Source organism: Lathamus discolor, chromosome 9 (assembly GCF_037157495.1).
Source record: "Lathamus discolor isolate bLatDis1 chromosome 9, bLatDis1.hap1, whole genome shotgun sequence".
Lineage (NCBI taxonomy): Eukaryota > Metazoa > Chordata > Aves > Psittaciformes > Psittacidae > Lathamus > Lathamus discolor.
In genome coordinates this window covers 11,745,634-11,759,543 of record NC_088892.1, presented here as the reverse complement: position 1 = coordinate 11,759,543, position 13,910 = coordinate 11,745,634, and the positions used below count along the sequence as shown (strand labels likewise).

The following is a 13,910-nucleotide window of genomic DNA, read 5'->3' as shown; positions in this document are numbered from 1 at the left end:
TTGGCAAGACATGAGCATGCCACATGCAAAGAGAAGCACACGCACTCAATGGATCTATAGGAGCAAGGCAGTGGATTGCTGCTATGCAAGCTCTGACAGGGATGTCTGTTGAAGTTTTTTGCTACTTTCTTAATGGTCTCTGCCATCTCTCCTTCCTTGTAACTGCACATTAGGTTAAAAACAAAGCCTGGAAATTCCTCCAAGTGAAGCACAAATGAGGAGCAGCACAAACTCCCTAATTGTATGAGGCAGAGGAGGAAAGTTTAGCAGCATAGGTTCGCCTTCAGCCTAAAAAGCTATCAGATGAGACATTTTGGTTCTGTTTTCTACTTTCCCACTACTTAAACACTAATGTTTCTAGTGAGCTAAATCAGCAATAAGAAGGTTAGATTAACCCACAAGACATTACTATAAAAATTTAAGCAAATAACATTATTTCCTTCTCTCCAACATGCTTTCCTGGATTTTACTTGTTTTTCTAAATCCAGAAGAGGTAGTCCAAGTGTTAATCTGTTCCAGACAGCTTTTGAAAGACTGGACTTTACTGAAAGCTGTCTGTTTTTTCTCCACTGCTGGAAACTCTACTGGATTTACTTCTTGTTTGCTTTATTTTTGCATATATAAGACAATTGGGTTTAAAGCAATTTCTTTATATTTATATCAGTATGACAAGCAAACTCAATCATACATATCCATAAATTCATGAGAATATTAAATAGAAACTTTAATTATTACTTAAGTAATAAACCCTGAGATTACTTAAGTAAAAGCTTAATGGGGCTTAGTGGGACTTAAGCAGATGATGAAGTGTTTCCTGAAGCACAGTTATTTCCTGAAGACCATTTATGGCTTATACAACCCTGACTGGGTCTAAAATGACAAGCACCAAGCTGTAACATTTAAGAAGTTGAAGAAATAACATATTCACAGCCTTAGAAACTGACTGCACCTGCTTGTTCATGCACATTGTGGCAATGTCATCATTTTGATGGGAACTGGTTATTCAGTTAAACAAATACATCAAGGGCTTGGGAGAAGAAGAAAAAATCCAATAACCCAGAAGGCAGTTAAAAAAGAAATAAATAAAATCTGTCAAAACCCTATGGAAGTCCTCAGTTATAGCTTATCCAAGATTTTATGGAGGGAAAAGAGCCTGACTCCTTTGAGCCAATACTGTTTACAGTTGCTGCAATGAAAATTCTAATTTTGTGCTCTAATGAACACAAAACGATCCATAGTCAACCTTGGCAAAACTTATAATGACTGTGTAATTGAAGTGACTTTAAAGTCACATTAAAAAAATATTTCACAAAATTGCAGGAAACTGCCAAGAAATAAAACTATGGGACGGTCAGTCTTGAGTAGGTGATACAGACAGCCATTTCATCTCTGCTGCTTGGTGAATGTCAGGCTTATAAAGCTGGGAGACATCCGTCTGCAGTCACTCTTCTCACAGCACATTAAAACTAATTGTGAATTACAGCAAGAGCTTCATTGTGAATGTATGATCGAGAATCTACTTTTTAAAAACACTGCTTGCTCTGTTACACTATCTGGTACAGTCCACATGCAGGGGAGGTGGTGTATGGTAAGCTGTCAGATAAATCTCAATGTACAGGTCGTGTGACACAGGTGGACCTTCAAAGAGTTCCACCAGTTTGGAAATCTTATGGAGAAGAGGCATCAATGAGAGACTGAGACTGCAGCCCGTGAAGGAAGGTATATCTTCAAGCCCTGGAATGAGTAGATTCTGTAAGATATACAGCGAATTTCTCCAGGAATATACCTGACAGAACTGACAGATAACTTGCATGTTTATGCTGTTGGAGTTTCTGCCCTCCCTCCCCTATACCCTGACCTCCAGGAGGGACCATGCCTTCATCCTCCAGTGGGCAAAACACTTGGCTCCCTCCACCTGCCTGCACAGTCACCTCTCCGCCGCCCAGAGACAGGGCTGAGCCGATGGAGAGAAGGTACCAGGGAAGTAGCAGTTCTGTGACAGTGAAGTACATTAGTATTTAACAGCTGCTGTGCTGAAATACAGAGGGATCAATTAATACCTGAAGTCCAAATTCTCCTGGGATATAACTCCACTTACACAGAAGTTGGCTTTAAATATCATAGTTTGGGTTTCAAATATGACTGAACAAATGTTTTCTACTAACTTGGCACAACAATGACTTCAGCAAGCATCTAGGGGTCTGTAAAGAAAGTTAATGCCATCCCAAAATGCAACACTAAACGTATTCCTGAGCGATCTGGGGACTGGGCACCTAAGCATCTTTTGGAGAAATAAATAAATATCTCTCTGACTTCACTGCAGTAACAATTATTCCAGAGATCAGTATTTCTGAAGACTTTTCATAACGCTCTTGCAGTTGAAAGACAAATCTGATTCGACATGAAGTTCCATTACGAAGAAACTGTTACATGTGATGACACCAGTTATTGAAAATTGAAATGAAGTGAGAGGAAGCTAACACCAACTTGTATGAAATTCTGCTTTGAATGACACAGAGAACTCAATATATCTAATCATCAAAGTGAAGCCCACTGGGAACTGAACTACAGTTGTACTGCAGAAGGTTGCTACTTGATTGCTAGACCCAAAAGTGTTAAGCCACATGTTACTTATTTCTGTGTCTAAATAGCTTACTATGATTGATACCCAGGGTGGCTCTCCTCAGTGAAACAATCATGAAGACAACAAGGAATTAGGAAACAGATGATTTTTCACAATCCTAATTTTTAACCCTGCTGGTTCCTGGAGTTTAAGGCTATTTCTTTAATAAATCCAGTCCACGCTCATTTTCTCCCCAGCAGAACACCAGCTTTTGCACATTCCTTAGCTTGCAAGCTGCATTCGGTATTCTCTTCTCTCACTGCTGTTGGTGTGTGGCCAGATGAGCCTGATTATAAGGGCTCAGTGTTGGCCTTGAGTGTAAGAATTTTTCCTGCTGAATTTAGAAGGATTTTTTTCCACTGACCTTATGCCAATCTCCTTGATTTTTCTTCCTCGCTCATCTGTCTCTCTGAATCAGCCTTTTCCCTGCACTCCCCCAGCCTCCCCATACTCAAAGTCGCTCCAAGGTCAGTGTAGAGCCCCTGTGCGCTCCACGTGTCCCTTCTCCAGCTGGAGGCAAAACATGCTGTTTACAATATGCTCGGTTTCCACTTGACAAGGCCTGGAAGCCGCTGCATATATGTGAACTTAGGTCCCATAGTTAGAGAGAGCACAGAGCTGTCAAGATAGGGCCCACTTCTACAATTAAAGAGCCAGTGAACTGGCAGGGTGTGATGGATGAGCAGATACTTGAACACACACTGCATCTGCAATGTGAGAGTCACGTGACTCAACACAGCCTCGACATACAACACAAACCAAAGATCAGCCTCGACGTTACAACCACCCCTGCTCCAGCTATGCTAATCTCTTCTTTCATCCATGATCTCTGTAAGTCACATAGTGTTATGGTAAAGGGGTCTGCACTTAAAAGAGTATCTGCAGCTTCCCTGCCACTATTAATAAAAATATTTAATGCTCTTGTTAGGAGGCGCAATTTGATTACTTAACTGTTATCCAACAAATCCTGAAAACAATTCAAAGTAAATTTCCCTAATATGTCTATTTTTCTATCCTGCCAGAAGGGTTACTAATGAATTTGCTGCTTGAATGCACAGACAGATTGGGAACTATAACTGTGCTGGCCTGGGCAACATGGCACTGGCACCAAAAACCTATTTGTACCCATGCAAAGTTCTCTCTAGAGTATGTCTCTCATCCAGAGGTGATTTTCCAATAAAATCAGCCTCGATTATTGCAAGCGCAGGAGCAATCCCTGAGGGAGTTTATCAGGCAATTCAATACTAGGAAATGTTGTACTAGGCAAAATTAACCTTGTAGCAGTGTTATTTCCTGAAACATTATCTAGCTTTTGCCTTTCTTTCGTATTCATCGATCCTAAATGACTGGATTATTTTTTTTCTACTTCTCTCACTTAGCACAAGATCATTTTTTTTCCTTTTTGTACTTGTATTAAAAAAAATGCTTGGAAGACACCTGTTTTTCTTCTATTTCACTTACTCACTGCCAAAGTGAAGGACGTTTAGCTGCATGGCAGGCATTTTGTGGGGTATATGAAAGGTGATAGCAAGGAGGACCAGCTTTACTCTGCCCTATTTTCATGATTCCACAAGGCAGAGGAAACCTACTAGATATATTACCACAAGACCAGAAGCCAAAAAGAATGAGAAAACTTCATCCTCCCCTGTCACACCAAGGTAAAGGCAGGAGAAATGCCAGTGGAGCTTTGCAGTCCAAAAGAGAACAGACACAGGCCTCCAGATTTCAAAGATGCTGTTGACAACAGTTAAATTCACTGCCTGGTAGCTTTATCCACTGCCTCTTACTGGGTTCTCCAAGCCAGGGATCTTCATCTGCAGAGTGTCTACCACATGCTAGAAACTAAATAAATCATGAAGTCCTATACATACACTAACAAAAGTCACAGTTTTGCTCTGGTTATTTATCTTCCAGCAGAACAAAAATGGGATAACAGTGAAATTCATGGGCATGAGATCTGAAGACAGGTTCCTATGCAGGATTCAGCCAGCTGTACTGAAACCAGCAGAATAGGTCCTCTTATTCTTACCAGGATGAGGCCTTTTATACATTTTTGTTAGCATTTGTTACGATATCTTAACTATCAGAAGCACATTTTTAAAGTGTTAATTTAAAAACAGATCACAGGCAGTTACTTAATACAATGCCCAAAGCAAACACTTAGAATAACTGTTTGAATAACTGCTAAGTAACTTAAAATGAAAAATAATAACCAAGAAAGACAAATACAAAATCTAAATGATGAAAACCACAGGATGAGTGCGAAGAATAGGTACTCCTTCGATCAGCAGCAGATACATGCTAAAAATGCTAAAACAATATTGACCTTAACTAACTTTTTTTTTCTGTCAAAAAAAGGAATCAGGAAAAAAAAAAAAAAAAAAGAAAAGGGTTTTGTTTGGCTCAAAATGTCACTTTTTTTGTAGCTTTAAAAAACTGACCTAAATTTAATCTTGACAAGCAGTATTACAACGAAGGTGTAAAAACATTGTTTTGAAAAACAACGAAAGTGACCCAATTACAGTGAAAATACTTATTTTTGTCCAGCTGCAAGACAGACTCCTGGCAAACTGTGCACGAAGGCAAGATTAGCTTTGGTCAACAGGCATATACATGTCTCTGTAAGTAAAAATACACAGAAGAGAAGGTTTCTCTGGCTGTGTGGAGTTCTGTGATGGGTACTGAGTCACACGCCGGGCTTGGCAGCTGAGGGGCGCCTCATGGCTGGATACAGCCAGAGGTGCTTCGTATTGATAGTGTGTGCTCAGATTTGCAAGAGATTAGATGAATGAGCTCTCAGAGTCTGTTCATCTCATTGTCTTGTAAGCAAATACTGTGCACTACACAGGACATGTGGTAATTTAACCATCTACTATAAATTATACAATCAAGTCGGAAGCATTTCTCTATAAAAATGTATTGTGCCCATTTGAAAAATGTGTGTTCTCTCTGGGAACCTGTCGCGGTGGAAGCCAAAAACCTTAATAAAGCACAAACTATTTTATATTTCAGGGCTTAGCCGATGTGACTCATTTGTACAGTTTTAAGTCCAAACAAAATGCTAGTCAACTAAATTATAACTTATTACCACAGGCTACAGACTTTTAATACATTCTGTGGTTGGAACAGGACTGATTTAGTGTTTTGGGCCCTGCCAGTAGTTATCATGCATCGTTTCCCTAGAAATAAAAATAGCCCTACTGTGGTTATCCTTTGGACTGATAAAAATATATCTAACAAGATGCATCAGAGGAACAAATTCAGAAAATAAAGGTAAAATATTAAATAGACTTATTAATTTATGTCTAAAATACTACATCTTCCAGCTGCCATGATGACTTCAGAATAAAGCAAAAGGTACTGCAAAAAGGCAAAAAGATCTAAAGGAGCAATTGAGCTCTGATAAAACCACATGGGGATAGCTGAATTGTCAGAGCTTTGCAAGAGTCAAAATTTACATAAAAATCAGTATTTGGGGATTAATGTGATATCATCAAAAAGGATTTAATATGTGCGTTTCTTTGCAAACAGTTTAAAAGCGGCAGTTCTATAATCCATTTCCAACACTAACCTTTAACTTGTAAGAGTAAAATAATCCTTCGCAACATTTCTAGAGTTCACATTCTGCTGAGGAAATGTAGGCCCCTTAAGTAAAACTCACTGGAAATCAACAGGAGCATATATGTGTTGGTTTTCATAGTGTTGCTCCAGCTGCTGACCCCGCTGTGAGTACTGCATGTCTGTACAGACTCTTCCACGTGGTCGTATCTGTAGAATCAGTGGCACTTGGGGGTTTGGGGAATTTCTGGGGGGACTTTATCGCTGCTGCAAATGATTCCATTGACTGAACTCTGCACCTGTACAGATGCCTAGTCTGTCCACTTAGGACAGATCACAGGCTAAATAACATTGTCTATAATTGCCTGTAAGCAGGCTTTTTCCTGGATTTCTACTGGGGATTTGAGTGCTTTTGCATGCTAGACTTAAAGTATTAAAACGTAAATATGAATGGATTTCTTTGAGAAATGAATATGGGCAGACAGTTTAGGCACTATGTTATAATGGATTTTTAGAACTAATTGAATTGGTACTGGCTGATTTAGTAGTTCTCCAGAAATAGTCTGAGGAGAAACAACAGGAAGGAAGGTTTAGAAGCAGAGACTAACAGGTGGTAGTGTGCAAATTGCCTAAGAGTTCTACTATGAATGAGAACCTATAGCAGGTTTGGGCTTTTTGCTCCTTTAAAAGTGGTTTAAGTCTTTTAGTAAATGTCCCTTACGCACACACAGGTCCACAGGTGCCTGTGTATACATGTGTGTACATACATATGTGTGTATATATGTACACACACATACATATATAAATACGTACATATGTATATATGCCTTTCCTCCCACGCAATTATCCATGAAGGGGAGGCTTTTGCAACCTAGACATGACATATTTTGTTTCTTCCTTTTTTAAATACAAGACAGGAGACACCCTGCAGTAGAACAGCCAAGCATACATGCCAACAGCACAACACCCCTTTCGTACCTCTATTGGTTACAAATGCCTCATTGGACTGCTTGAAAACAAACCAACCTTCAGACCTACCCCACTGGCCTGTGCCTTTGCCAACAGGAGCAAAAGATCTGTTTATGCTTACTGCAATTACAGCATACATTAACTGACCCTTGGAGTCTGACCTGCTTGCCCTCCCCCTTAGTGAGTCAATAAGAAAATCCTCTGGCTCTGCATGACTTGCTTAGACCTCAAACCTTCCATGCAGAATGAAGTCCATCCAGGAAGGGAAAAACAAGGTGCCACTCCAGCTGGTAAAACAAAGATATTTTTAAAGTGCAGTCAGTAGAAACAGTCACTCCTATTCCATGTATAATCAAGGATGAAAAGGCCACGAAAAATACCACTGCGCTTTGCAAATGAGAGGTCAATTGAAATGTCAAGATATCAAATGTTAATGGATTGCATTTCCAATGACGGTTGGGACAGAAAACCATACCAAGTCAAGTCAGACGCCCTTCTGAGGAGATGAGTTTTACGGCAGGCAAAGACAATAAACACCAGAAGTCCTTCTGGTTAACAAACTTGTGGCTGATGGAAAACAAATATATTTTGAAAATATAAAAAGCAGTGGGATTTTAACACAAGCTATAATCCCCAAACATGGATCTGGAAGTCATTAAATCTACAGCCAATCTAAGCATATGCAGGTGTTTGGGGAAAATGCCACTGCTTTCTATTGAAGATTTTTAAAGGGACTATAAAAGAAGTGAGTATAAAGAACACTAAGGAAGGCAATGTTTTATTCCCTGAAGCAAGAAGTCAATTCCAATATTCTCATAGTTCTACAGCAGTTCATGGACTACATGGACCACTCTTAACTGCATTTATTTTCAATTTTAAATATCTAATGTCTTTCTTTAAAAAAAAAAAAAAGTAAAAAAAAAGTATTTTGTAGTGTTGGATGGCATCAGGTTTTAGCTGAAGTATTCTTTAACTTGCCCACATTTTCCCAAGGAATCCATGTGGCCATTTTTATAAAAGACTGTAATCCTACGCATTTGTTTAGAGTGGCATTATATCCAGTCATTAGTCAGAAGAGCACTGTCATGCAAAGAACTCATTTCTTTAATATGGAAAATAGTGAAAAGAAATTAGTTAATATTACTAACCACTGTCTCTGCATGACTAGTAGACACACAGCCTTCCTTTTCCAATTGCAGAGACTTGCCTTGGCTCACACACTTAGAGGGAAAACCGCATTATGAGTGGCTTTTGAGTAGGAAGACTCCTTGGCCTCTTTGTTCTTCAGGGATGAAGAACAGTGAGCAATCACTTGCTCTTTTGTGTAAGAATAACTATAAGAATAGCTACTTGTGTGGTTCCCATGAATATATAGAAAAAATAAACAAAAGGCAGTATTTTTTCACACACTGTGGTGCTCAGTGCCATGTGATGTTGTGGGGACTGGAAGTATAGACAGATTTCAAAGAGATTTTGCATGGACAGCAAGCCCACTGATACCTCCTAAAAACAGGATGTGCAGTTATGAAGGTGTAAAGAGTTGTGTGTAGGAAGGTGGGAAGACACTGCCCATGAAGGATGCCTCTGTAATTGCTGCTCTTCTTCCCCTACCTTCTGCCACTGGCAGATAAAGCCCTGGGTTGATTGACCCTTACTCCCTGTTAACGTACAGGCTGCCAAGCCAAAAGTATTTGTACTTGAGTGTGAGGCCTAACCTTGACTGTGACTGGATATGAGGGGATCCTGCAGCTTAACCCAACTGATATAAGTGATGTGGTCCAAGCCAACATGAACATGATTCCTCTAGGCTCTATGCTGAAGTGGGCTTCTACTGCCTACAAAAGCCTGGGAAAAAAATCTAGTAAGAGTGATGATCAGTTGGGTTCAGAACAATGATGCTATTGACTTGTCCTGGGTTCAGCTGTAGCAGTTATTTTTCTCCATCCTGGTAGCTGGCACAGTGCTGTGTTTTCCACTTTAGCCTGAGAACAACACTGATAACACATCAATGTTTTTAGTTGTGCTAAATAATGTTTACTCCGATCAAGGACTTTTCAGTCTTGTGCTCTGCCAGGGAGGAGCGGCATGGGAAGCCGGGAGGAAGCAGAGACAGGACATCTGACCCAAACTAGCTGAAGGGGTATTCCATACCACAGCACATCATGCCCAGTATAGAAACTGGGGGGGAGTTACCTGGAAGGCCCAGATTTGCTGCTCAAGTATGGCTGGGTATCAGTCGCCCAGTGGTGAGCAATTGGATTGTGCATCACTTGTGCTTATAGTTTTCTTTTCCTTTTCCCCTTTTAGTTTTGTATTCCCTTCCCTTGTTATTTCCCTTATCATTATTATTATTGGTGGTAGCAGTAGTAGTTTTGTGTTACACCTTAGTTACTGGACTGTTCTTATCTCAACCCGTGGGAGTTACAGTCTTCCGATTCTCTTCCCCGTCCCTCCAGGAGTGAGGGGCTGGAGGTGTGGGGGAAAAGGGGGAGAGTGAGCAACTGGCTGTGTGGTTCTGGGTTACCGGCTGGGCTTGCACCACAACATGACTTTTAATGGTATTGCTGTTCTCCCCCTCTTCCATCAAATCACAGGGTGTATGGATTGTTTCCTCAGATGTGTCCTAATTCAAAACAATTTCTCATGTAACAGCTCTTTAGAAATCATAAACCTTCCAGAGCACAAAATTATTTAAGTAATGTTACCTCCTTCAAGATTCAGGGGTAGGAACAGCATGATAAGGACCAGCAAGTAATAAAGAAAGTATATAGGACTTTGCATCCAGAAAATCCCTTTTCTACTACAGACTCTCAATGTAAATATGGATAAAACCAATGGGAAAAAGCAAGGGCAGGAAAGGATAAGTGAGTTAAATGTCATGGATTCTGCAGTTATGGGTACACCTTGGCGCCACATACAGCCAAACAAAGGTCTTATGTTTTTGGAAAAGTAACTGCACTACTTCCACCCTCCCCCCTTTTCAACTCCCTCCAGAAAAAAACAGTTCAGCAGACACAGGTACTTCTTGCCCTTTCTCTGTGTGCTTATTTGTAGCAATATCATGTCAGATGATGCTATCAGTAAATAAAAATGAGTTCCTATGGATGTGTAGTGTCTTGTAGTGCTACAAACAACATGCAATTGAGACCAAGCCTTCTGAAGGAGCCAAATTCACCTGCACCTACTTTGGCCTTCAGGAAGCTCACACCAGTTAGTCTAAGCACCTACAGATACTTGAACATCAAGAAACCAGCCACTTGGCTGCCGTAATGAACTGTAGTAAGGAAACTTCCATGTTTTTTTCCCCTCCAATAGGGTTAAGGGCTGCAGGAATTCAACAGAATAAAAAAAAAAGAACACTAAACTTCCTCCCAGACATTAAATCACCAACATTAATAAACTGTGCAATGAAAACTAAACAGACCACTTCTGAAATCTTCATCATGCCCCTAAACTAATATTAGGCTCTGTCCAAGGACTACACAGAAACCACAGTCATTAAAAGGGAGAGATTTTTGACTGCAGTTTTGGGACACAAGAACTATGTCAGTACAATGTTAAAACAAGGGAATTTTTTATGCTAATGACAACTGAGAATATTTTATATATACTTATATTTGTAAAAAAATATATTGTAACAGATGTCAAATGCAGTTAGATTCAACTCAACTTATTAGTGCATGGCTTTTAGCCAAAAACAATTCACATTTGCAGAAGTGTACTATCACATATGTCTTAATAACAGAAATGTGTTTTTAAAAATGTATGTGATAAGTCACATATGGTAGAAGGAATCTGTACAGCTTTCAGCCCTTATGACAATGGAAGCTACTAACTTTATTTTGCATTTCTGAAGAACATTAAAATTCAAGTGAAATCCTCTTTGACATTTGAGAGCTGCAAAAGCAACGAGTAAAAGCTAGACAAGACTGAGCTGTACTAAATGTGGCTGTGACACTTACATAAATGCAATCCGTATCTACTATGGCTATCTTACAGACACTATTCTTACTTTTGCCCTGAGAGGCAGTATTTTAGCACACAATCATAATTGTATACAGGTACCTTAAATAGTTACATGTCACTGAAAAATACTAGGCAGATTTTTCTGCTGTTTTGTTATGCAGAGTGTAATTAATATACATATTAGGTTCCCTAAGGTACTAATTGAAGCTGCCACCATGAACAAAGTCAAAGAGAAGTTAAACAACCAGTCGGGGGAAATATGACAGGGTGAAATATGCCCATGCAGGTGGAAAGAGTGAGACTGTCCATCTGGCCTTCTTCCATTCCAAAATGTTACAGTTACTGAAGTCCTGTAAAGAAATTATTTAACCTAAATCACCCTTCTGTCCCAACTCTCAATTCATCCCTGTGGATTAAGTGGGTATCAGTGTCACATACATGCTGTTTAATGACTGAAAGGCTGAATGTCTCTGTTATACGTGGGAAAATGCAATTCAGCTGAGCCATTCCTGAGAATTTGACTCAAAATATTAAACAAAAGTGAATGAAGGATAAATAACTATTTTGGATTTGTTCTGCAGGACTCTTATCACCTTGGAACTCCTGGGTTCTCTAGAATGTGAGGTGAAAACAGCTCATTTCACACTTGCTATTAAGCAACCAACGACTAACAATGACTTTAATTCAGCTTGCACTGAACTACCCCTATAGGCGAGAGAGGTCCCTTGTCTTCTCAGAAGTTTCATGTGCTGTAAGGACCCTGCCGGATCCTATTCCTAATTTTTATCAGATTGAATGAAAGATAGAGTGATTTCTGACTACCCTGCATCTTGCCTAATCACTCTGACAAATGCTCATACACATTTTGCATTCACTTTATAAGGTGCAAATGTTTACACATGATGGAAGCCAAGTGAGAAGTAGAACTGTATTCTTTTGTTATATGTGCTAAACCACAACGATTTGTGAGTCCTGTCAGTGCATGTTCTTACAAATACAAAACCGCTCCAGCCCAAAAGCCAGCATAATCAGCAAACTACTATAAAAATAAAAGCATTTCCCCTGTCTATAACAGGAATATACAGTTACTGCAACTTAGTTAAACTGCAATGATCACCTCCTACTGAAGCTAAAAATATGTGTTTTATTGGTACAGAAGAGCCCATTAAAACCAGAGTATTCATTATTTAAACTGAATCACTGACTGTTGGTAGCTTTAACTGAAAATGGCTTTTCTCAAAGAGCCAGGACATCTATATAGCAACTTTCTTAATTCAATGATATATGGTTGAGTGTTGCCGCTAGTGCCCTAAGATTTAAGAACTTCCCATAAAATGCCCTTGCAATTGCTCCCTAGTAGCTTGCTCATCCTTCACACGGTCCTACTGAAAAGAGCAGAAACATACGTGTGTGTATGGTATGAGAGATGCAGACAAGGAGTGAGAAAGAGCTCTTAACCAACAGGATGGCAAAGCCTTGATACATAGGTGCAAAATATTCCCATGTGTCTAGAAATCATTTGGCACATTCCTAGTTATTTCCCCTCTGTCAGACCTCCTCAAGGATTGCAATTAAAAATCATAATCGTTTTAGCATGTATAAACATCCCCAAGGCTAGGAGCACTATGTATTGAGTATGACTGTGATATTATTTGGCAGCTATTCATAGACAACACATTAATTTATGGAAACTGGATGAAACTTGGGGAGTACGATCATTAGGGACACACGAGAAATCGAAAGCTTTCCTCACTGATACTGACCTTTTTATAGCTATGATTAGGGGCATCTTGAATTCTGTTATCTCTTTCCTCACCCTTCTTGCTGTCCTAGTCTTTTTAGTGATCGTATACAACAACTTGGTTAGACTAGCATTTTCAAACAGATATAAAAAGAACTTACTTTACAGGAATATTTCTCAATTTTGTCTTTTCGGCAGCCTGTAAGCAGAAGAGGGGTGGGGGAAACAAACAATTAGGCAACACACCAAAGCACAACCAAGCTGCAAGCAAACATCAACCTGCAGATGCTCTTTGGAAGTGCACACATCACTCTTCAGGAATACAGCACTAGAGGTTTTGAACACTTCTGCCCCAGTCTGTGATATCAGAGTGGTTTGTTTATTTTTAATGACCACGAGTGTTTAGGAACTGCTCATTCAGGGCGATTACTTCATTTCCCACTCTGAGGTCTGGTCCCTTTGTCACAAGCTATCTGTCCATATCTGGAACAAGAACAACAACAGGAAAACATAATGGGAAGAATGGACTCCATCTCCAAAACAGTTTTTATTCACCAGCAACAAGAAAGGGCAAGGGATGACCAAATGTTCAGATCAATTTCCTCTTGTGAAACCTTTGAGAAAACACACTCAAAATCATCTAAATGAGTAAATCTTTGGGCCTCTCGGCCTGCACCACCTCAGACATGGAGCCTGGTTCCAGTTTATTGCTGAACCCATTGATCTGTGTACAGTCCATTTATCATTCATGAAAAGAGCCAGTGATCTTCACAGTATATTAGAAGAAACAACTCAGATCATCTGTCAACGGCCCTCTTATTTCTGTTTCCCTCTCCACGGGGATTTCATCTCCTTCGATTCTTCTTGAATTAAAATGTTGCTAAGCAACACAGCTGGGGGCAGAGATGGCAGAGCTGCACCAGTCTATCACACTGGTTAAGCTGCTCGATATTTTAGTGGAGGTTTCATGCTTTATTAATGCTTCTGTGGCACAATTATGTAATCTGAAACAACCTTGCATCCCCCCTCTGATTTTTTCCAGAACAGGTATAT

General features: G+C 39.7%; 1 protein-coding gene across 4 annotated transcripts in view; it reads right to left on the bottom strand.

Moving 5' to 3' along the window:
- AFF2 (ALF transcription elongation factor 2) overlaps window positions 1–13,910 on the bottom strand; it is a 371,177-nt gene that overhangs the window by 70,800 nt on the left and 286,467 nt on the right. For all 4 annotated transcript variants that reach the window (XM_065689682.1, XM_065689684.1, XM_065689680.1 and 1 more), the window contains exon 9: window positions 13,019–13,056. In XM_065689682.1, coding sequence (XP_065545754.1) covers window positions 13,019–13,056 — 38 coding nt within the window. The remainder of the gene's footprint in view (window positions 1–13,018; window positions 13,057–13,910) is intronic.